Source organism: Chelonoidis abingdonii, chromosome 8 (genome assembly GCF_003597395.2).
Source record: "Chelonoidis abingdonii isolate Lonesome George chromosome 8, CheloAbing_2.0, whole genome shotgun sequence".
NCBI lineage: Eukaryota > Metazoa > Chordata > Testudines > Testudinidae > Chelonoidis > Chelonoidis abingdonii.
The window spans coordinates 21895225-21917698 of NC_133776.1; the positions used below are offsets into that span (position 1 = coordinate 21895225).

General features: G+C 41.9%; 1 protein-coding gene across 1 annotated transcript in view; it reads right to left on the bottom strand.

Moving 5' to 3' along the window:
- Positions 1-521, bottom strand: part of OTOL1 (otolin 1) — a 46936-nt gene extending 46415 nt beyond the window's left edge. Inside the window, exon 1 of the mRNA XM_032778244.1 lies at positions 242-521. Within this exon, the coding sequence (XP_032634135.1) occupies positions 242-521 (280 nt within the window). The remainder of the gene's footprint in view (positions 1-241) is intronic.
- Positions 522-22474: the final 21953 nt, after the last annotated feature.

Sequence of the window (22474 nt, forward strand, 5' to 3'; positions counted from 1 at the left end):
GGGCTACCAATGTGTAAGTTCTCAAAGGCCTCTAGAAAGACATCGTCGAGCTGTCAAGAGATTTTCAGAAAAGAAACACTGTAAGTTCCCACATTGCTTGTTTTTAGATTTACACAACCTCGAGTCAATTCCTAACCTCATTACATCCTATCCTCGACCATCACTTCTTAATCGTTCATTTACCTAAGCGATGTCTTTTCCATTCACCTTGCCACCAATGACTCCCATAAGCTGTGGTCACCTTCCTCCATAGGGATGGACAACGAGAGGCCGTCACACTCGTTAGGCTGCTTCACAAGTGCTTGGGTTTCAGGATCGGGTTCCAGCGTATCCATCAATGGCTGGGCCAAAGAGTTCCCCAATGCCACTCCCTCCTCCTCCTCGGAACTGTCGCTGATGTAGCACTTCCTCCATGGGTGGTCTAAGGCCCTTGGAGCTAAAACAAAGTCCAAAGTTCTCATGGGGGTAGTGAAGGAGTCCATGTTTCCTCTCAGTGTTTCAACGAATTCTAAAACTCGCATTTTTAGAACAAAATGGCCTCTTCCACATGGTGCTGCAACTTCTGGGGGCAGTGCTGTGCTCTAATTGGTAGAGTGCAGTAGGGAGAGTTCTTGGAGGGGTCACACAACCCTCTTTTGGGTGTGTCAAGCCACCCCAGAATTCCCCCCAATTGGTCAAATCTGCTATCGGGACAGTCCTAGAGGGGGAACCCATCCTGACTGGTAGAGAGTGATGGGAGGAGTTCTTAGGGGGAGTCACATGACACCCTTTGCTTCAAGTCATATGTCCATCTTGACCCCGGAAGTAATACCCCCGGGGGGTGTCTCAGGGTGAAAGGTGGGTGGAGGCTAAGGGGTTAGGGGGTGGGGTCTACATTTGATTGATGGTAGGCCCTTTATACTACTCTTGAGTAAGGGAGGGACTGATCAATATTGCTTTGACAATAATGGAAAGACTCCCATTGACTTCAGTAGACTTTGGATCAGGCTCCAAGAATCTAATTTTTGAAGGCATTTAAGTGCCTAAAGATGCAGATAGCCACTTAGTGTGATTTTCAAAAGGGGCCAGGTGCCTACTCGCATCTTTAGATTCCACCGCCACCACAACCACTGTTGCTTTTACCATCAGCCTCCCTTTTCTTCAACCCCTATTGATCTGTTTTTCACTGGTCTGTCTGCTGCAAGATTTGGTTTTGGTAGAATGTGAAAACTAAACTCATATTTTTAGGTATAACAATTTTGCACTACATTTTCTATTAGAAAATCATTTAAAATATTAATGTACTGCATCACACTTGCTACTATTCTTTCTTCTCTCATTTTCCTCCAGTTTTTCTCCACTTCTGTTTTCCTCCTCCTCTCCTCTTCATTTTCACTCCCTATGGCAGATCAGCACTGCAGAGGCCTATGCTATTTCCTTCGCTCCCCCCAGGGGAGTGAGAACAGCACCTGGAATCTCTTTCTCTCCACATGCCCACACAGTCAGGATAAGGGGTCACCAGCCGCTATTTTCTCTTCCTCCTCCCCCATGGACAAGATGCTGGACTGTGGATCTTCAGCTCTTGACCATTGGGGAGAAAACCCCTCCATGTTGCCACCCAACAACAACTGTAACCAGCTTGTACTCCCCGTCCCACAACACAGAAAAGAAAAGTGTAATGCCAACAATTTAAGGAGCAAGAGGAAAAGAAGAGAACATGGAGGGAAGCCAGGACTTTTGGCCAAGTACAGAACAGGTGACCATGATCTAGTCACTGGTTCCTCCCTTACTCCCAATAACATGGTGGTTGTGATCTGTACCACCATCTCTTTTGAGGATCCCAATCAGGCTGGGCTCAGGAAAACTGTCCTCCCCTGGATAGCAGCTGCTGAGAGGAACCAGATGGAGAAAGTGGCCTTTCTGAAAAGGATTTCTGAGGCAGCAGCCATTATTGTGGATCCCAAAAGAATGGTGGCAGCAATCCACTTTTGGATTCAAAAATAGCAGCAATATGCCTACCACATGATAAACTTGCAGAGTGTGTGTGTCTGTGTGTTTATTGACAGAGCAGAGAAGCGGATTGCCACACTGGAAGATGGTGGCTGTGGAAGAATCAGATTCAGAGACTCCAGAAGCTGAAGTAGAACCTTGTGGAACTGCTGCAAGAAAGATCAGACAATGCAGAAAGACAGTCAGCAGGGCTGGTGCAAGGATGTTTTGTGCCTAGGCAAAACTTCCACCTTGCGCCCCATCTGCGCCCCTGCCCTGAGGCCCCCCCCCACGGTGGCTCTACCTCTCCACCCTGAGGCACCCCCCCACGGCAGCTACCCCCCTCCACCCTGAGGTGCCCCCTTGCAGCAGCTCCCTACTCCCCACCCTCCGCCCTGAGGCACCTCCCCACCCCGAGGCACCCCCCCACCCCAGCTCATCCCTTCTCCATGCACAAGCATGAGCACCCCGAGCATGCCGTCGCTGCTTCACTTCTCCCGCCTCCCAGGCTTGTGGTGCCTAAGCTGATTGGTGCTGCAAGCCTGAGAGGTGGGAGAAGTGAAGCATCTAACCCCTGCCCCGCCTCCTCCCCGAGCACGCCGTGGCTGCTTCACTTCTCCCGCCTCCCAGGCTTGTGGTGCCTAAGCTGATTGGTGCTGCAAGCCTGAGAGGTGGGAGAAGTGAAGCATCTAACCCCTGCCCCGCCTCCTCCCCGAGCATGCCATGGCTGCTTCACTTCTCCTGCCTCCCAGGCTTGCAGCGCCAATCAGCTTAGGCACCGCAAGCCTGGAGGCGGGAGAAGTGAAACGGCCATGGCATGCTCAGGGAGGAGGCAGGGCAAGGGTGAGCTGGGGCAGAGAGTTCCCCTGCATGCCGCACACCCCTTACTTGCTGCAGGCGGCCCCCCACCACGCTCCCCTGCCCCAGCTCCCTCTGCCTAAATGCCGGCGGCGACCGGGACGGCCGAAGATCCAGCCGCCGTGGTTGCTGTCAAAGAAAATGGCACCCCCCAAATCCCAGTGCCCTAGGCGACCACATAGGTCGCCTAAATGGTTGCACTGGCCCTGCAGTCGGAGAAAGAGTCTTCACGTAACAGATCTCTGAGAAACCACTGAAGGATCCCATGCCAATATATTCTTCTAATGTTGGCCCCAAGTGTCGGATGCATACTGCCAGTAAAACCTATAACAAATTCTAAACACAAATGCCTAGCCACTTTCCACCCCTACCAACCCTAGTCACCCACATAGTTGCTGAACATTTTAGGCAGGGAACAATGTGAATTAGATGACCAATCACACAACACCAATTGCACAGACCATTGGAAGGAACAAATAAGCTGTAGACTAAAAATTATTTGTCTGAACAACACTGGATTAACAAATACCTTCTTAAAAATCAGGGTTCTCTCAAAGAAAATTTCACTAAACAAATCAGGCTATGCCTTTCAAACCATCTGATTCAACTGAAAGTAGAAATACCAGCTTATCCTGCCCATGGAATAACAGAAAGTAGGGAGTGGGGGGAAAAGCTAAGACTAGAAAATGGCTACATCTGACAAGGACAATTACCAAACAGGTCATGGAAAAACACTCAAATCAGAATAAGTAGGATTAACTAGTCCATACTATATCTAAAGAGATGTGGTTGTGTACATCTGATTGTGAAAGAGCACACAAAAGAATGAAACAGATATGGGATGGGAAACATCTGACATTATAATGAAGGCTCAGACCTTTCCCAGGCACTGGGTGCAGTTCAGAGGAGCTATAGAATTAAAAGTCATAGTTGTTTGATGTATGATTGTTTCCAAATTATTGTGAAACACAAAGCTTCTTATTTCTTAATACAGCTTCATTGTTTCAAAATATATATCTATCAGCAGCACCCTGATTACTGACATTGCTACAGTCTGGAGAAGGCTGTAGGCCCAGCAGAGGGCAGTTATATACTTTCTGGTGGGGGATTTTGAGCACCTGGGTGACAATCACTGCGTTACTAAGGTAATTGGGGAGAATATAAGAAGAGGAAAGAGGAAGCAAGGGGACCTCAAGAGGAGTTTAGATAGAGTTGCCAGAAGGTCTGGTCAAAAAGGGGATCTGACAGCATCTGGTCAGATGTACTGACCAGACACCAAAAGACCTGTTACCGGGGTGCCGGGTCATCAACCTACACCAGTGCAGGCAGGCACAGGCAGGCAGCAGGCTCTGTGTCCCAGCCCTAGAGCATGGGGAGCCCAGCTGCAGGGGGGAGGGAGGTAGAGAGGATCGAGCGACAAGGAAGGGGGTGGAGGGAAGAGAGTGGAGGTGGGGCCTGTGGGAAGAGGCGGGACAGGGAAGGGGTCTGAGGGGAAAGAGGTGGAGTTGGGAGGTCTGGTTTTCAAAAATTAGAAAGTTGATAACCCTAAGCTTGGAGAGTAAGCCTGGGCTCAGGAGTAAGGGCTGCAGGGTAGCCTGTCCTTGCTATAAGCCTGTGTTGCATGTTGTTGTGATGTAAGGGAGAAATAAATGCACAGCTTGGTGAAGGATAAACAGACTGATGTGTGTTTATGACTGCAGAATCATCTGAACTGGCCAGGCAGTGAGGTTCACCGGGTAGTGACAGAGGTGCCCTCTGACAAAAGAAAACGGTTAGCTCTAAAAGCAGATTTATTTTTTCTAGTATATTGATACAGCGGCTTCCCGTGAAAGTCAAGGATTCCCACAGCTCAGACCTTCTCTAAAGGGAAGAGGCAAAGGATGGTTCTGTTAATAATCAGAGCTGGCTGGCTCAATACTTAATAACAGCAATAGCAAAGGTTGTGAATGTTCACGCCAATACAAGGCTTCCCCTTCACTGGTTTTGTGTTCATGCCCCTGTTGCGTTCACACTACACAAATGTCTAAGTGAACAAGTTTCATTGGCAAGCAGAAATATTGGTGGAAACTGACTTTTCTGTGAATATTCACAGAAAACTAATTTTGAACCTATAATTGCAAGTATTCACACCAGAGGTCTGTGGGTGTTGTGTCTGCTCAGCACCACCTAGTGGCTTCTCCCCTTAAGTTGCGGGTTGGGGGGCCTTCATCTGTGGGTAGACTTGCTCCCACTCACCTTCCCATCACTGTGTCACACACATACCACTCACCATCAGGCCATTAGAGAGATACAAAGATAATAGTAACTAGAGAATCACGTTTTGTTGCTTACGTAGGCTGAGCTATATACCCAATGAGAATGTTAAGCTGCTGCCAGTGCTATATGCAGGCAAGCAGCAGGAGGCACCAGAGAAATGCCTCTGCTTGTGGCAATTTGGTGATAGGGAAGGGATGTGTAGGCAGCTGGGGAGGAGTAATCGAGACAGAGAGGGGGGTTGTTTCCAGCTCCCCCTGCACTCAGCCAATGTCTACACTTAAAACACTACAGCAGCACAGCTGCACTGCTGTAGTGCTTCTATAGACACTAACTAAAGCATCAGGGGGTGTTCTCCTGTTGCTGCAGTTAATCAACCTTCCTGAGAGGTGATAGCTAGGTCGATGGAAGAATTATTCTGTCAACCTAGAGCTGTCTACACCAGGAGTTCACTCAGCTTAACTATGTCTCTCATGGATTTGTCACACCGAAGAGGCATATCTATGGCAATGTAACATCAGTGTAATTACTTTGCCCTTACTCTCCAGATATTCATTAACCTGTCCCCATCCCCTCTGACCTAAAGTTCACACACATTTCCCACCAAAACCCTCCTTTACCCTACAAGCCCTAGCAGGGAATCACTCCCCCCCCACACACACACACAAAACCACAGCCCTTCTTCTTTCAGAGTTAATATATGTGGAGGTTGTGCTAATAGTTCCAGGGTTTATTATAAACAATCCCTGCTCCCCTTCCCCACACTCTGGCTCCCTACTTTACCCAATGCTTTTGCACTGTACTTGCATTTACATTAGGGGATCTTTCTAGTGCAGCTACATTTGTCAGAAATCACACCGCATCACACCCCTGATGGACAAAGCTATGCCAGCAAAAGTCTGTAGTGCCAACCTGGCCTAATTTTGGGGCTGTTTTTGTTATTTTCACTGGGTAATTCATAGGGCTACTCACATACAAGAAAAAGTACCTCTACTACCTGACAGATAAGTAAAGGGAATCGTGCAAGTCACACTAGGCAGAATCTCTGCAGTAAATATGAAATGCAGGTGGAGAATATGTAATGCTGCCAGTAACGTCAGCCCGCCACTGTGATATCACTTTGTAAATATTTGCAAATTCAGAGATTGCAAATATCAAATGCACGTACTGGTTATGAAACACATTTATTCAGCTAACAAACCATAGTCTTTATTCTTAGCACTGACATCTGTTTTGTGCTCTCAGAGAGCTGTTCATTAATCCATAACAGTCAGCTGCATAGTCATGGTGCTTTAAATTCCAGGAAGCACAGAACTTATACAAGTGATAGAGAGACAACTACACGAAAACAAGGAAGATAACATTACAAACCTGTGGCAGCAGGCATGGCAAGAGGCAAACTACACACTGCCATGATAGAGTTCTAAAGATATATTACAAAGAACTTATAAATGAGTTGAGCTGTGGGTCCCAGACTCCTGGGAACCAACCCAATTCCTAATAATGTCAATGGCAGTCTTTACACTGACTTCACTGATAGCTGGATCAGATCCTATTATTATTACATGTAAACTTCTGCATAGAAGCTAGGCCAAAGAGCAGTAACCACATGCATGATAAGGGTCATGGAAAACTGGTATAGAAACCTCTCAAAAAGAGGCTGTGTCATTAGATTTCTTGCACACCTTCCTTCCCTGTGAATCTGACATGCCATGAAAACTGCCTTTTCACAATATTTCACAATATTTCTGACTGCAGCCATAACTGCAGCCAGATCGTGCTGAGCTGTGTAAAAATGGAAAATAATGAAGAAAAACAGTTAGCCAAATACTGGTCATTTGTAATCCTCCAAGACATTCCATTTCATTTGTGTTCTAGAAATAAGCAAATGCTGAAGAGGCAGCTTCTTATCAAATGCCTATCACCCTTCCCTAACAGTTGCATATTTTATTGTTAAATACTGGAAGTCAATCTCAGAGGGGATGTTAAAAGCACAGCCACATTAAAATGTTGAGGGGGAGGGGAAACAGGCAGGAGATTGCATGAGGTTTTCTTATGTAGTGCATAATTAGTCTGTAGGACCCACTGACACAACATTGAGGCCAACAACTTAGCCAAATTAAAAAAAGATTAGGCATTTATATAATTAATAAGGTCATTCACACTTCCATAAAATGGGATTGACATGTGTAAGGATTACAAACCCTCATGCTTTCAACCACTCACTGCCGGGAGTTGAGAAGAAACTTCCCCTAAAGACAAGTTTTGCCATTTTTGTCCTTTATGGCATTTCTTGGAACCAGGCAGTGTCAGATAAATTATACTAGAGTGACCACACATCTGATCTAGAATGGCAATCTATGTCTATCTATGAGAACTGCAGCCATGTTGAAAATACAAAAAAAAAAAAATGTTACTCATACTCATACACCACCCCTGTAACCATGCCTTAGTGGGTCACAATTGAGAATGCCAAATTCAGGACAAACTGCTGAGAAATAAGGCAAACACAACCCAAAACTTATTCTTTTACAAGGTATACTAAATACCAAACCAGACACAAAAGTAAACGCTTGTTTCACCACACTGGCTAGCAAGAAAACATAAAAGCAGTTTCCTCAGGCATTCCAATTCTTATATCACCACCAAAGACACTGGGTTCAGAGATGAGTGGTTCTTTATAAACAGTCTCATCAAATAATAGGTTCTTCTGATCCCAAAGGGCCAGCCACAAACCCAGGTCAATATATAACTTAGATCTTACCCAACAATCACACTGATGCCAATCCTTTAGTATCTAAAATCCAAAGGTGTATTCATAGAAAGAAAAAAGATGAGAGCTAAAATTGGTTAAAGGAATCAATTACATACAGTAATGGCAAAGTTCTTGAGTCAGACTTGTAACAGTGATAAAATAAACTGATGGCTTAAGTCAAGTCTCTGGAGTACATCCACAGTTTGGATGGGTCATTCAGTCCATTGTTCAGAGCTTTAGTTTGTAGCATAGGTCCTCCAGAGGTAAGAAGCAGAACTGAAGACAAAGTGGAGGTGTTTCCAGGGCCTTTTATAGTTTTTGCCATGTGGAGGGCATCTCTTTGTTCTTACTGTGGAAAACTGCAGCAACAAGATGGAGTTTGGAGTCACATGGGCAAGTCACATGTTCATGTCAGTGAGATATAAGAATGAACTGAAGTGAAGCGACAGCCCAGTTGTGATACTGTGAACCTTGTTTTACTGAGTTATTGTGAAAGTGTACTTACGTTTTAAGACTTGAAGTGTGTAAATAGTGACTAATAAAAGAAATATTTAATGAGACATCAGAGATATCTATTGAACCCCTACCTACACAACAATATAAAAGAAATATTGTTACTTCTTTTGCTATGCTTAACACATAATGTTTGATGACCTTCTGAGTCTGCGGAACATAGACTTTTGCTCTCCCTAATACTGTTTTCCCTACTGTAGCACTATTTAATACTAGTCCATGCAATGCATAGTTCAATTTCTTTATGTTAGTACAGCTCAGTTATTCTATAAGCTTAGAGGAAATACATTTTGTATTTGCTTATATATGGTATAAATAAATATAGATTTACAGATCCTAACATGCAAATTTATTGACTGGGATAAATCATGGATGCAGATTGTGCATCAAAGTTGTGAAATGAGGTACAAATGCAATAAAAAAATAAAGTATTCAAAAGTTTAAAAAATAGAGGGGGGCATCAAAGACACTCCTTGCCTGAGGCACCATTTGGTCGAGAGCTGACCCTGCTCTCAGGACCTGACCTTCTGCTGCCTTGCACCTTGTGTGGTCATTTATGCCTGTACAGTAAAAACAAAGTGCAAAGTGGGCATATGATGCTACCTAATCAGAATGGTAGCATTCTACACCTAATTTACCTCAGTTTCAGTTGCTGCACATACTTACAAGGCACTGGAAAAATCAGGCTCAGGCATGTAAATAACACCAGTTTAAGTTTCCTCACTCTCACTTACTAACATGTAATTTATGCCATCTTATTCACCATGTCTGAATTTGGCCACAGGGCAAAGTGTATTCCAAGGCAAGATGAAAAAGTGTTTCCTCATCAGAAAAAGGAGTGTGGCGTGAAAATAGCTACAAGTAGGTAAGCAACAAATCCACAACATGAGGTAGCAAGGTATATCAACAGCAGTCAGGGACTGAATAGAGATGGTCCTGAGCTCAAAGATTAGAGCTCCATCTATAGCTGCATTTTTCCAAAGTTTTGGAGGAAGCTAGATTAGAAGGTTTAATGTGGGCCCACCTTTAGTTATGGCCCAAAGCTTCAATCTGTCGAGCCAACATACCAATGACATTTAGCCAGTTCTGTAGTCCATTGGTTCCCAGCTTTCACTGTATGCACCTAAGTACACTATATCCACTGGATCCCCCTTGTCCACATACTTGTTGACCCCCTCAAAGAATTCCGGTAGATTGGTGAGGCATGATTTTCATTTACAAAAAACACGTTGACTTTTCCCCAATAAATTATGTTCATCTATGTGTCTGACAGTTTTGTTCTTTACCATAGTTTAAAATAGTTTGCCTGATACTGAAGTCAGGGTTACCAGCCTGTAATTGCTGGGATCATCTCTAGAGTCCTTTTGAAAGGTTACAAACTACAGTTAGTAGTTCTGCAATTTCACATTTGAGTTCCTTCAGAATTCTTGGGTGAATACCATCTGGTCATGGTGAATTATTACTGTTTAGTTTATCAATTTGTTCCAAAACCTCCTCTAATGACACTTCAACTGGGGACTGTTCCTCAGATTTGTCACCTAAAAAGAATGGCTCAGGTTTGGGAATCTCCCTCACATCCTCAGCCGTGAAGACCATGAAGGTCCCACGTTCATCACTGCACACGTAATTCTGAGGATGAATACTTACAAAGGAAGCTGGTGATGTACCACGTATGGACCTTCAGAAAAAATTATGTTAGGCCCCAATTCAGCAAATGCTTAGGTCAGATCTAAACTTAAAACTAAAGTCAGTATAACAGTGTTGATTAAGGTGTAATTTTTATGACATTTTAATACCAGCAAAAGCAATTATACCGGCACAAAAGAGCTTTTGCCATTGTAGCTTACTTTGTATAGGGAACTGGTATAAGTTTTTACCAGTATAGGCTGCATCTATGCTAGGAAAGTGTCCCAGTACAGCGATACCAGTATACCAGGAAACCTTTCCTAGCGTAAATTAGTCCTTATGCGCAAGCTTAATTTTAAGCACTTGCAGAGCCAATGAGAGGCAGGGCCAGGAGGACCATTTGGCCTGGGCCTCAAGCTCATAGGGGCCTCAAATTTAGACACTTGTAAATTTTTTGGCTTTTGATAAGTTTTGCAACTTGTTTTTATGTGCATCCCTATCCGACCAAAATGTGGCACAGTCTCTCAGCTTAGCGCTGCAAATTTAAGCAAATAAGAGATGGGATTTGGTAGAAGACAATTTTTTTGTTAACTGATATAGATTTTGTCATAGTAAAGAATTAAAAATGTTCATAAATATTAATAAAAATATATAGGTTCTGATGGCACAAGATTAGACTGTCATGAACATGTCCTCTCAGGTCAGCTAATTATATAAACAAACAAGTGGCTGGTGCTGGATCAAGTGCATGTTGAAAGGTAGAGAATTGTTTTAGTATCTTTATAGTTTTACGACCAGTTGACTAAGGAATTATTTATGTGTGAGAATTCCTCATTATTATCTTCATATGGTAGCTAAAAGAGGTGACTGGTTGGTTGGTTGAGCCCTAGCTTGGTAGCTTAGCCATCATGATAGGCTTTTGTAGTCTATAGGCCCAGATTCAAGGTGAAAATTTGCGAGGACAATCCTGTACAGGGAATTTCATGAGGACACACATTTTAAATTTCTGGACATTATCCCTCTGTCTGCATCTGTGTCTGTGTTTACTATATATATATATCCATCCCTTTGTCTTCAGCTCAACCTGTTATATTATACCTTGCGTGCTTGAGTTTTGATTCAGTGATAAGGATAATAACCCGTCTGACTGTTTCATGTTGTGTTCTTAATTAGTATTCACTCGTCTTAAGTCTTTTCAGTATTTGTGTACCATTCAGTAATTGTGTACATGTTTACAGTAGAAGATTTCAAGTGTAGATAAGCTACTTATTTACAGCAGAATATTTCAAGTATGGACAGGCTAGTAGTCTGTTCCTTGTGAGAACAGTCTGAAGTGGCATCAACGACTGAAAAATACTTGGCTTTTCGAATCTCCTCAAGAATTGTTGTTTGTATGAATGACCCACATAGCTCAGTAAACTCGTTTTGTATGTGTGTGGAGAGATAATGGACTTGCATGTGCTTTTGACTCTTTTGCGCCAGATAGATCACTATGAAGAGGAGATTTGAAAGTGGTGCAAGCAAGAGGTGGTGAAAACAACTGAGTGATGCAGCAGCTAAGAGCTCAAAGCCAATAACTTCATTTCTCAAACCACTGGAAAACATACTTTACCCAACAAACAATTCTACAAATAATGAAAACTACGCAACTGCAACAGGTGATATTTCAATGCCAATACCTGACCATGAGGACAGTAGTCAAGAAGGAGATGTGCCAACAGTAACAGATGCAGCAGAAGATCCTGTGTATAATCAAGAAATTCAACAGCAACAGGAAGATGTAGATCTTATGCAGAAAGAGCAATTCATGAGTACTACAGGTGTGACTGACATTGGAATTATTGACAAGTGCAATGCTGCCCAAATGCAATCTTTTCTTCATATTAGTTGTTTTGAAATTCCAAGTAACATTCCACAATATGCTGATAATCATGCTTTCCGTACTCGTCTGCTGACAAAAACTCTTCCAAATGGTGAGACCTGCACAAGAGACTGGTTATGTCTCTTGGAGTACGGAAAAACAATCTCTGTACTGTGAACCCTGCTTCATTTTGAACAAAAGTGCTGCAAATGAATCAGTTCTTTCTGATCAGTCAGGATGGAGCACCAACAGAGGTTGGAGGAAGCTGAAAGTCTGAATACCATCACACGAGAGTTCAACATCACAAAAAAAAAAAACTATGTTGCATGGAAATCAGCCAGTAAGGCAGCATCAGCTGAAAGTTCAGTTGAGAATTTACTCTTGAGTGAACTCTCTACGGAAACTAATAACTGGAAAAATCTTCTTGAGCACATCTTGAATGTCATTTTTCTTTCTGAGTGAGGATCAGCTTTCTTTGGTTCTAGTCAATGTATTAGTGATTGTGCAAATGGAAACTTTCTAGGTATAGCTGAGCTCCTCAGCGAATATGACCCACTTTTATCAGAGCATGTTAAATGTGTTCAAGAATAGCAAGAGAGTCAAAAGCACATGCAAGTCCATTACCTCTCCACACGCATACAAAATGAGTTTATTGAGCTATGTGGGTCATTCGTACAAATCTTGATGAGATTCGAAAAGCCAAGTATTTTTCAATCATTGCTGATGACAGTCCAGACTGTTCTCACAAAGAACAGACTACTGTGGTTATTTGATATGTTAAGACGATAGACAGCTCAAAATTTTCAATTGAAGGTTTATTTTGTTTGATAATTTCACAAAAAAAAACTGGAAAAGAAATCACTACTCGAGTACTAGCAATTCTAGAAGGTTTTCAGTTCAATTTTCAAGTCTGCATTGGTCAAGCCTATAACAATGGATCTAATATGGCTGAGAAGTACAAAGGTGTACAAGCAGTTCTGCTTGAGCATAATTCAAACAGTATTTTCTCCAGCTGGTGGAAACCACCCACTAAACCTTGTAGGTGTTGATTGTGCTGAATCATGCAAGGAGGCAAGTACTTACTTTGGAACTGTTCAGGAAATGTACAATCTCTTCAGTAGCTGTCCACAAAGGTGGGAAATTCTGAAGCAATATCTTCCTGTTTCACTGCATGGTATGTCCAAAACTAGATGGTCTGCATGGATTGATGGTGTTCAACCAGTTGCGCAGCATTTGAATTCAGTGAGAAAGGCTTTAAATGAGCTTGAATCTCTCAATCTCACTACACAGGCTCAAACTGAACTTCAGTCTATTCAGAAGCACATGTCCACATTTGAATGCATTCTGATGTCATCTTTGTGGATGAAGCTCCTTACAATGATCCACCAAACTAATCTGGTAATTGAAGCGTGCAATGCTACACTTGATGTTGAGAGGGATAACATTGAAAATCTTATCAATGACATTCAACAGATTCATGAACAACAGCATGCGATCCTGAGTCCAAATTAGTAGCATAGAATATTGGCACTTCATCTGAGTCTTCCACCAATCGCAATTTACCTACTGGATCCAATGCCGAGCACCATTATAGGGTCAGTGTCTTCCTTGTCATCATTTACTCTATTCAATCAGATCTTACAAGTCTATTTGAGTCACTGCGACTAATTTGTACTCTTTTTGGATTTCTTTGGCAGTTCAACAGGCTGAGTAATGAAGATCTACTTTCTGCAGTTGAACAATTTCAGCAACAGTACAACAAAGAAATCTCAAAAGATCTCAGTGACGAGGTCATCTTCCTCAAACGAATATATTCCATGCACTTTAAATTGGATTGCAAGCCAAAGTAATTGCTTCAAGAAATACTCAGATGTGGACTCTCTGGGGTGTTTCCTAATATCACAATTGCATTGTGTATTTTCGTTAGTTTGCCTGCATCAGTGTCTTCAGGTGAACGCACTTTCAACGTGTTGAAGCAGGTAAAAAACTATCACCGTTCAACTATGAGGCAAGAGTGTTTGAATGGGCTTGCCATGCTTAGTATCAACTGTGACATTGCACGAGAGCTAGATTTTTCCCCAATAATTAGTGCATTTGCACAGAAAAGGGCTAGAAAAGCATTTGTTAAATAAGAAAATATTCAAATTATGTCTCACTCTTTTTTTGTGCCTTATTTTGTTTTCATGTGTCGTCATTTTTTATCTTTATTATGGCTAGAGGCCTCAAAAGCTGGCCTCTCTGGGCCTCTGAGAGGGCCTGAGCACTTGATTAGTCCCACTGAAACCAAGGCAACTACTACTGACATGCTATAAGTTAAAAATCAATAAGGCTGTGCAAATGCTGAACATGTACATAAGTGTTTTCAGGGGATAACTGAACATCAATCCTCCAGTTAAAGACCATGAAAGAGAAAAGTTACAAGCAGCTGCAAAGTCACAGGGACAATGCTTCTGAGTAAAAGTATGGACTCTGAGTAAAAGAAGCTAGTTAATGGATTATATTAAATGCCTTTTTTATATATATATGGCATGAGTCTGGATCCTTCCCTTGTTGTCTGTGTTACTTTGTTTGTTCAAAGTGGCTTGTAAATGTGTTAAATGAATAGACGTACCTTTAAAACCTTCATTGAGACATAGTGAAAAGTCAGAACAAAAATAAGAATTCCTGCCAAATGTGTGTACCATCTAAAAACCATAAAATGTAGATTACAAAGAAGAATGGCTCATTCTCTCACTGGAAGTGTGTTGCCCTTTATTTGACTTGGATCAGAAACTCTGGTTTTATTAAACATAGCACTGCTCACAATGTTGTTTCATTTTATTTTGCTCAAATTTCCTGTGTGATGTTTGCAAATGACCTTGCCAAGTAAAAATGAATATATTTGGGCCCCCAATATCCAATGGGACTATTAACGTGGCTAAGTGCTTGTGAGATGGGTCCTAAATGGTACCTTTCCTCATACCAGCACCAAACCTTCTACATTTTTTGTTTTAATTTTACCAAGCCCCTCTCTGATTATATCTTCTATCTTCCAGGGCATTTTCAGGATTCAACTCACTCACCAGTATTACTCCTTAAAATCTACATTATATTTTAGGCTGCATTATATTAGTAATCAGTGAGGCTTGTGAATTGAGGATGGGGCTAGGAACCAGTGACTAATGGCTCTACCACTAATATATTGTATAATGTTGGCAATTAACTTCATCCAAAATTTTCAGTGTTGGGTGCTGCGGTGTATAAGAATTGGCTAGTATCCCTTAAAATAATTTGTGAGTCTTCTAGTGGGCCTCACAGTCTTCTGTGTTCCAGAAGCCACCAGTAAGTACACTGCCAGATCAGCAGTGAGCTAGGCCTTGCATCTTGTATATAGTTGGCAAATATGGTCATATGGTTCCTCCCTAATATATCTGTTGTGTAAAGATACAACATGTACCCAACTACAGCTCTCTTATTTTAGGCACCCAAGTTTGAAATGTTTGGCCCTAATCTCCCATATATACAAAGGGGATATATACAGATACATGTTGTATTAGTGCTGTGACATTAAAAATAGTTAAACTTTGTACCGTGCTTTGAACATATCAAGCATTGCAGTGCATAAATGATAAATGTTGTTATTGCACTTTGATTTAGCTGCACTACTCTCCTGCAGGGATCAATAGTTTATCCTCCTTTTGGGGGAAGAGTGGTTTATGTAACTGCTGTGAATAAGAATTCTTTTTATAGATTTCAGAACATTCATTTTTTAGATATAGTTGCTTTTTATTATCAATATATATATATTGATAATAAAAAGCAATTTCCAGAAAGAGCAAGTGATAAAAGAACGGAGTGAAAATTATAACATCCTGAATATGACTTAGAAACTAAAGGCATTATCTTTGTTTTCAAAGGTTAAGTTAAATGTTGTAAAGATCAAGAAAGTTCCATTTTCCTTTTTTTATGTAGTCAATTTACATCCGAAAAATTATGGAAAAAATGTTTTTTGTCATACTGAATCATTATTATAGGGACACAGTTCATACCCACCTATCTTCACATCCTAGCTTCACCCAATCTAAACTAATCCATTATTATTTACATTTTGCAATACTGCCAATCCCAACCATTCAAAAATCATGCTGCAAACAATCATAGGATTATCTTAAAGCTCATGAGATTTTATTTGCCTTCTGATGTTGGAGCCTGTAGGGTTCATGTTGTCAAGCTTTTCTCTGCAACCCTATGGCTTAGAAGCTTACTTTTTGTTCTAAATGAAATCTAGGATTCTGGTATATTCCTATGACTTCAGGAGCTGAAGGTTTAAGAAAAACACTAAATATTGCAAGACTTGCAATAATATCCCAAGAGTTGGCAATGCTGTAAATTGTTCTGAAGTAGTGCCCAAAGGCCCCAATGAAGGATCAGAGCCCCACTGAGCTGGGTGCTCTACAAACACATAACAATAATTCGGTCCCTGCCCCATAGAGCTTACAGTCAAAATATAACAGGAGAGAGAACATGCAAATATAAAATACATATGAGAGAATCACAAGTTAACAATGAGATCATTGTGATCAGTGAGATAAGCAGTGTGCACAGCACAGAAACTGCCTAAAAATTGTTGAGTTCTCAAGTACAAACCCTGAAATTCCTGAGGTGCGATTTTATACCAGAGCAGTACTTTTCCAGAAAATTTGGGGCAAATCTGACAATGTGTTTCAAAAAAGCAAATTTTCTTATTTCTTTTAACACTTTCCTAAATATTTTTGACTTACCAATAACTCCTAGACAGCTTGGCTCACAATCCTCAAAACTGTGTTCATCTGTTGTTCTCGGTGAGGACTGATGCGTTTGGCTAGATATTTTTCTGGACTGGAAGAAGCTACTGACAGCACAATTTAGTTATGAAATGTGATTTTGTCATGTACATTATGGTCTGTGCAGATTTCTTAGCTCTGGCTGGTTCCAACTGGACCTTGCAGTGTTGTCTGGCCTCAGAAACAGATAGCCATAATGAGAGGAGCAATAAACAGGGAAACACATAGGAAGCGGTTTGGGAACAGCAGGAGGAAAAGAGAGCTGCCTAGCTCAGTATGGGAAGCAGAGGGGTCTAGAGACTATACTGAAAGTTCTTTGTCACCTATTTGTACAGTGCCTAGCACACAAAGGCCCTTGCTTCTTAGTGCTACCACACTACATACAATAATAAATAAATAAATAAATAATAATAACAACAACCAAAGATCCACTATTTTCATGGTTTGCCTATGGTGGAGAGGGAATATAAAGAGATAATAGTGGATTTTTGGTTATATTCCCTCTACTCTATAGGCAAACTATGAAAATAAAATGGATTTAATATGACTTCTTTAAATCCTTATTGAAATTTCTATCATAAAAAGTGCTTAATCCAGTGGAGGAGAGGGGGTAGAATATGCTTGCTTGCGCATTCAGAATTGTGAATTTCCAAACTTCCTAATGTTTAGGGATTTATAAAAATTGTAACCTTAAGTTTCTAATATTTCTACCTTTTGAAAAAGCTACAGCCATCACTTTTGGATATTTTCTTAGGTAATGGAGAAATATTTACAAATTTAGCACATCTTAACAGAGTTTTTTGCTGGGAAATTTACTACTGATGAGCAGGAATTTCCATTATTTCAAAATTTGTTTTCATTCCAAATCAAAACATCAAATTTCAAAAATTTCCACAAAATGAAATTTTCAAAAAATATTAGTTCAGGGTCAGCCAAAACATTTCATTTCAATACAGTTAAATCATCTCATTTCAACTTAAAAAAAAATGTTTAGTTTAAAATACATTTTGAAAGGAAAAGTTATTTTGAAAAATCAAAATATTCCATTCTGAACATATTTAAATAGACCATTTTGATATTATTAAAATGTTTCATTTTCATTTTTTCTCAAATTAAATTTTGTCAAAATCAACACGTTCCCACAGAAAGTTGATTTTTGACAAAACGGCATTTTCCAACCAAAAAAACCCAAACACACTGTCAAAAACATTTCAACCACCTCTAGAATTTACTTTTGCATTTTGACCAAAACAAATGTTTATATGCAAAGCCATGAATGTATCCTTATTGCAGCAACTCTTGACTTATTACCTACTTAAAGTAGTGAATTGAAAGTGTCTCCAACATTACTGTAAGGGTGTGGTACTCCCACAAGTACATCTACACACCTTTAGATTATGGCTAAACATGTGACTCGTTAAATACACATACCTATACAATGTGCTGTAAACACGGATAAAAGTAACTCCAGTAAAGGTGCATTTAATCAGCAGAAAAGCAGAATTGTAAGATGAAATATGTTGTATTGAACACTGGCCAAAAACTATTTCTAAATAACATTCTATTTTTTCCTTCCCCTCCACCCCCCTTTCTTTCTTTAACTGTTTCTGCTAACACTTAAGGAATAGTTCTATTCTGAAAAGTTACTTGATAACAATAGCATCTTCTTACCCCACAGTCCTACTCCCTTTTAATTATTTTGCAATGTAACTGTTGACTTTAGTGACAAAAAACAAGGGTTTTTTATTACTACTTTTTACTGCTGGTAGCCCTGCAGAGCAGTCAGCGATACAAACCAATTTTTGGAGTTGAAAGTTTGTCACTGACTTATTCTACTAAGTACAGTTTAATTATGGACCATTCACAGCCATTCCCGGTGGACTCTGGGATCTGAAATAACTATAGCCATAGTGCCCTTGATTTTTTTGAAAGACTCCAGGTCAGTTCACACTTCTAGAAGGCTTTGCTTTCCAGGCTACTTATTCATAGATTATAAGTAAGGCCCTACCAAATTCGGTCAATTTCATGGTCATAGGATTTTTAAAATAGCAAATGTCATGACTCCAGCTATTTAAATATGAAATTTCAGTATTATAATCATAGAGGTCCTGACCCAAAAAGGAGTTGGGGGCGGGTTGCAAGGTTATTGTAGAGGGGGGTTGCAGTACTGCTACCTGTACTTCTGCACTGCTGCCTATGGCAGAGTTGCCTTCAGAGCTGGGCAGCTAGAGAGTGGTGGCTGCTGGAGCCCAGTTCTGAAGGCAGAGCCTCCACCAGCAGCAGTGCAGAAGGATGCCATGGTATGGTATTGCCATCCTTACTTCTGCACGGATGCCTGAAGAGCTGGGCCCTCAGTCAGCAGTGTCACTCTCCGGCCACCCAGCTCGGAAAGCAGCAGTGCAGAGGTAAGGGTGGCATGGTATGGTATTGCCACCCTTACTTCTGTGCTGCTCCTGACAGGGCACCACCTTCAGAGCTGGGTGCCTGGCCACCAGTCGCCACTCTGCAGCCACTAGCCTCTACTCTCCAGCAACCCAGCCCTGAAGGCAGCGCAGTAGTAAGAGTGACAATACTGCAGCCACCCTAAAACAAACTTGCAACCCGCCCTGCAACTCCCTTTTGAGTCAGGACCTCCAATTTGAGAAACACTGGTCTCCCCCATGAAATCTGTACAGTATAGGGTAAAAGCAGACAAAAGACCAGATTTCATGGTGGGAGATCAGATTTCATTGTCCATGATGCATTTTTCATGGCCGTGAATTTGGTAGGGCCCTAATTATAAGGCCAGAATGGACCACTGATTCTAGTCTGACCTTCTGTATAACACAGGCCACAGGACTTCTCTGAATTAATTCTTGTTTGACCTAAGAATATGTCGTTCCATATTCGTTATGAAAATAACTGAGATATACTTTATGTAAGATGGCTCATGTGAGATATCATTGGAAGGGTTATGATTTACTGAACGCGATTATGCAACTTGTATGCCTGTATCATTTCTGTATTTGGAGTTACGAATATTGACTATGTATCTGTATTTCAACTATGCTACTTTAGGTGACTCCCACTGCTAACACTTCAGATAGAACAATGGAAAAGCCAGACGGGGAGCTGGTCCATCAGTGAGGACAATGAGCTGTGAAAAGCTTGGCCTTCCTGTGGACCCTCCATATTGCCACTGACTCACGGACGCTGTGATACTACAGAGTCATGTGATCTTGTCACTTGATACTAAAACATTACCTGAGACTTCTTGTAACTTTCCACTGTAAGGGAAAGGGGGCCAAGTTTAGGAAACAAAGGATTCTTGCCTTATGTAAATCCTACTTAAGGGTGGGGAGGAAGACAAACAGGACTCCTCCTCTCCATGGCCTGTCTGCCCAAGAAGAAAGATTGCAAAAGGGAAGGCAATGGGGAAGTCCAGACTGAGACTGGAGTCCAGTCTGAAAAGGAATAGAACTGGAACTCTGAACCACAGAAACTTTGCAAACTGCCTGCAACAATATCTAGGGTGAAAATACTATTTGTAACCAATTTCTTTAGTGAAACTAGCTTAGTTTGCGTGTTTGAATTCATTTGCTTAGTAATCTGCTTTGTTCTGTTTGTTACCCTTTTTGCCACTTAAAATCTGCCTTTTATGGTTAATCAAATTTGGGGTTTTTTTGCTTATTATTAAATGCAGTTTCTGTAATTTCTAACTGGGGCAGGGGTAAGAAGTCTCCACACCTCTCTCCACATTGAGGAAGGGGGTGAATTTCATAACATATCTTTGGATCTGCACTCCAAGGGAGGTGGACATCTGCGTGCTGGAGCAAGTCCCTTAAACTGAGTCTTCCCAGAGCTGATCTGCAGCTGGCTATGGCCCTGCCTGTGTGTGTGTTAGAGGAGGTTTTAAGAGCCTGGCTCAGCAAAACAGGTTAAAGGGGGGCCCATGCTGGCAAAACAGGTAGACTCAATAGTATCTCAGCACATCAGGTGGCTTCCCAAGGGGTCCAACCCATCACACACACATTTTAGAAAAACACACGATCTTGATTTTAAAATTGCCGGTAGTGGAGACACCACTACTACAACCCTTGATAAATTGTTCCAATGGTTAATTACCCTCACTGGCTACAGTGACTGTTTACTCCGTATCAGCTGACTGCCTGCTGCTGACCAGCTCCTCTTAACCAGCTGTTAAGAAGCCAGCATGATGTCTGGCCACAAGGAGTATATCTACATTGGAATAAAAGACCCGCAGCACAGCTGTGGCTGGCCCAGCTCAGCTGACTTGGGCTCACAGGGCTCGGACTTGGGCTGGAGCCTGGGCTCTGGAACCCTCTCCTCTTGTGGGGTCCAAAGATTAGATTCCAGCCCAAGCCTGAACCTCTACACAGCAATTTTATGGCCCCAGAGCCCAAGCCTTGAAAGCTCTAGTCAGAGGACCAGAGCCAGTCACGGGTGTTTAATTGCTTTGTAGACGGACCCAAGGAGGGATAACTGTCTCGGAGATTAAAAAAGGAATTGAGAACAAGGGACTAATCCCTCTGTGGCCTTCATCAAGGACAACATTTTCAAAGTTGGGTACCTGGCTTAGGATTTTCTGTTTCTCTTTTCTGGAGAGGGAGATATGGGGGATTGGTTCACTGATAAAAATATTTCAAAGGTCTGATCCGAAAATGCAAAGACTGGCCCTATACACCGCATGGAGTTCTGTTTCTTTAGATGTCAATGACTGCTCAGAGATATAATGTGGGATAGCTGGTTAACAGGTTCGTTTTCTGTCTTGTGAGGCCAGATCCACAAGTCTCGCTGTGGTGTGTATCAAATAAAATTAGTTAGCTGTCTCCCTCAGTCATCAAAAGATTTCCCCCATATAAAAACACATATTAGGGCAATGAAGCAAGGAAATTCTCCTCCTTCCAATGGCTCACTCAGTGAGGCATAATTATTAGCACAGTAACTAAGGAACTACCAGGAAACCCCTAGCAACCATGTGCTAGAGACCACAGAACATCTTCCTATTCTCACTGTTGCTATGGAACCCCCAGGGATTTCCTAGCTACTGTGTTAAGGAAGAGAAGGGACATTTGTACCCAAGTGCATTGACTTAGCTGCTGACAGAGAAAATGGGAGTGTTTCTCTTGCTCCTGCAGCCCAACGAGGATATAAGGCCTATATCCTGATCCCTTTTCCAGCAGTTAGGAAGCAGTCCCTTGTTTCCCTGAAGACTTTGCTGGGGAGGAAGCAGCAACTTGGTACCCCCAAATAACCTAGGGTGGGGAAGAGAGGCCCCTTACCCCCAGGGCTGAACAAAAGAGGAAATACCTCACCAAACCCCCACCCACACCTGAAAGGCATCTAAATTAATATGGGGGCTTCCCAGAGTTAGGGGTGATGATACCCATGAAGTTTATGGTTCATGTTGAATGCAAACTTCCAACAAAACTGTAGGGAGTGGCTCACTGTCAACAGAGCCTTCAGTATTCACTTGCTCCACCTTCCTAAGGATCTCCTAGATGTTCCTTCTCTCGCTGCTACAGCCTCTCCCTTGTGCCTCTCCCTTTGTGCCTCTCCCTTCCAAGGAACAGAGAAAGAGCTAGGAGCTGCCCAAGAGGAGCCAGTAGGAGAGGGGTGAGAAGATAGAGAGCTGCTGCGCTGACATTTTAATTTGGGCTGCAGGTACAGACTGAGGAGGAAGTAGAAGGAGCCCAGCAGCTCAGGGCTGGCTCCGTGACTTTGGGCAAGTGTCACGAGGGGCAAAAAGTAGGTGTGTTTCAATCATGTTATCTCAGGTATTGTAACCTAGGCTACAATGTGGCCAGTTAACATATATTCAAATGTGTTGGCCTGCAT